At 29.2% G+C, this 2,524-nt stretch overlaps 1 protein-coding gene across 1 annotated transcript; it reads left to right on the top strand.

Moving 5' to 3' along the window:
- The first annotated feature begins 1,477 nt into the window (after nucleotides 1–1,477).
- On the top strand, nucleotides 1,478–2,221 carry LOC113559959. Its single transcript, XM_026965754.1, has one exon. The coding sequence runs from the start codon at nucleotides 1,478–1,480 to the stop codon at nucleotides 2,219–2,221; it is 744 nt and encodes a 247-aa protein (XP_026821555.1).
- Nucleotides 2,222–2,524: the final 303 nt, after the last annotated feature.

Consider the following 2,524-nt stretch of genomic DNA (forward strand, 5'->3'; position numbering starts at 1 on the left):
CCTAAAACTAATTATGTGTGATAGTTCTTCTGTGGAGAATCCGGCTTTTAAAAAAGTGATAGAAGTGAGTGTATTGATACCTATAAGGTTTAATGCGTCGCTGATATATGTGTGTGGAATAATTGGCGATACGTTGGAGATGATAATACGTTTTGCTTGGTTTTCTAATCTTCGTGTATCAATGTTATGGTTTTCAACTGTGATTGTCGGGTGGCTATTAATGATATCATTAACTATATTGGAGTGGGAAAAATATACGCAAAAACGATTGTTTGATATTCTTGAGGCGTATTTTATGTTTGAAGGATTTGTAATCAGGCTAAACGCTTTAAGGTATTCAATTTGCGGAATACCGTCAATTGTGTTAAATATGATGGCTTGATTTTTTTTTGGAAAGATTAGATTTGCTGTAGTTTCAGCAAACGTTTTATGCGTGGGATTTTCGTTTGTATGATTGGTGTTGTTGGTGGTTGAAGTATGTTGTATTGTGGTGTTTTTTGTATTTGGGTTGGCATGATTAGTATTTTTTGGTGAATTTGATGTAAGTTTGTTAGGGGTTATTTTCGACACTACGTTCGATGTTGAGCGTCTTAAATAATTGTGTGTGGGTTTTGTGGACGATTTATCGCCCATTTTAATGGTTTACGCCGCGTTATACCAATAAAATGATATTGTAGTATATTTTAAACTACTGATTATACATTACCGATAAACGGCGACGCAACGGTCCAATTGTTACGTAACACTATACTGCTATCGGGAGCTATAAAATACGGAGCGCGATAGTTAATACACGTGTGGTTTCAACGGTGTCCAAACACGTACTGTTTTGTAATTTATGTTCTTTCTTTTTATATAGTAATGAGTAGATAGGTAATGTACCTCTAGCTATTATATCAATATTATCTTTAAACATACTGAGGCCCTAGTCAATTGCCAAATTCTATATTTTTTCTTTGAAATATAATTCAATTAAATATAATACTCTTTTATTTTCTCTTCTATGAATTTCAGAAATAATTTACGATCAAAAAAATCAAGAAGTGATTTGTCAAAAAAACAAATTCGAAATCGCTTAATAAAATTGAACAACTAAATAAAATGAATCAATTGAAATCACAATATGATTATTCTTCTGATATAAATGTCACTATTGAACCTTGTAATTATATTCACCAAAATAACAATAAAAATACTGAAATCAAGGTTGAAGTAACTCAAAATATATCTACGGATGCCATTGCTATTGTTGACGAACCATTTGATTCAGAATATGAATTTTCTTAAAATGTGCATTCTACAAAATTTAATAATTCTATTTTATCATTTCATGAAAATTCAGTAGAGACTTCATTGAATGAATCTAGTAAAACAAAATTAGAAATAATCCATAATACCCCATACCATGTATCTCAAACTAATCAAAATGTTGAAATAAATTTTGTCTAGTACTGTTCTTCATACTCCTAAGTTTATAATGATTAGAAATGTTAAGCCTGGTCATTATTGGCACAGGGAAATTAAATTAGGAGTTCAACAATTTTTAAAAAGAAATGCATTCTTTACTGAACGAACTATTAAACTAGTGATAAATGTCGATGGACTACCAATATCAAATTTGTCCCAAAGTCAGTTATGGCCTATACTTGGATCTGTATTAGGCTATAATGATGTTTTTATAAATGGAATATATCACGGAGATACAAAACCAGCTGATAGTATGGAATACCTTCAATATTTTGTTGTGGAAGCTAAGCTTTTGGTAGCAAATTGTATAACATCTGAAACTATGCATTATTCGTGTATTAATTCAGCAATATCAGCAAATAGTCCTGCAAAAGCTTTTTTGTTCAACATAAAAGGACATTCGGGATATGAAAGTTGTACAAAATGTACTACATATGATGAATATAAAGAAAATCGAATCTGTTTTCCTTTAAAATCTGGTATCAAGCGACTTGATTCTGATTATGAAACAAAACTCGATAAAGATTTTCACATGAAAAATTGTGCATTGGAAGATATTCCTAAGCTTGGATTAGTCCCAAATGTTCCTATGAATTATTTACATCTAATTTGTATAGGCATTTGTAAAAAACTTCTTAATCTTTGGTGTAATGACAAAGTTTCAGTAACATTACCTGATTTTCTAACTGCAAAGAAAAAATTAAAGAAAGCCGAAAACCAAACAGATTTGGATAGCACTGATATCGATGAATAAAAAAAAAAACAAAAGGAAATATACTGCTGTTAAAGTTTCGGAATCAGAGTCAGATGAGTTCTGCAATCTTCAGAAAAATGTGCCAAGTAATACATACTGTATAATTTAAACTAGCTTTAAAATTGCATATAAATTATATAATTTTATTAATCAAACAATTTCAAATAAAATATAATATAATTTTTATTTTATATTTATGAGTTATTAAAACTGTTTTTAGATATATTTGTAATTACATTTACTTTTTTTATTTATTTTCAGTCAAAAAAAAAAAAAAAAAATACAGAAACATTAATGTTTACC

This window comes from Rhopalosiphum maidis, chromosome 3 (genome assembly GCF_003676215.2).
Source record: "Rhopalosiphum maidis isolate BTI-1 chromosome 3, ASM367621v3, whole genome shotgun sequence".
NCBI lineage: Eukaryota > Metazoa > Arthropoda > Insecta > Hemiptera > Aphididae > Rhopalosiphum > Rhopalosiphum maidis.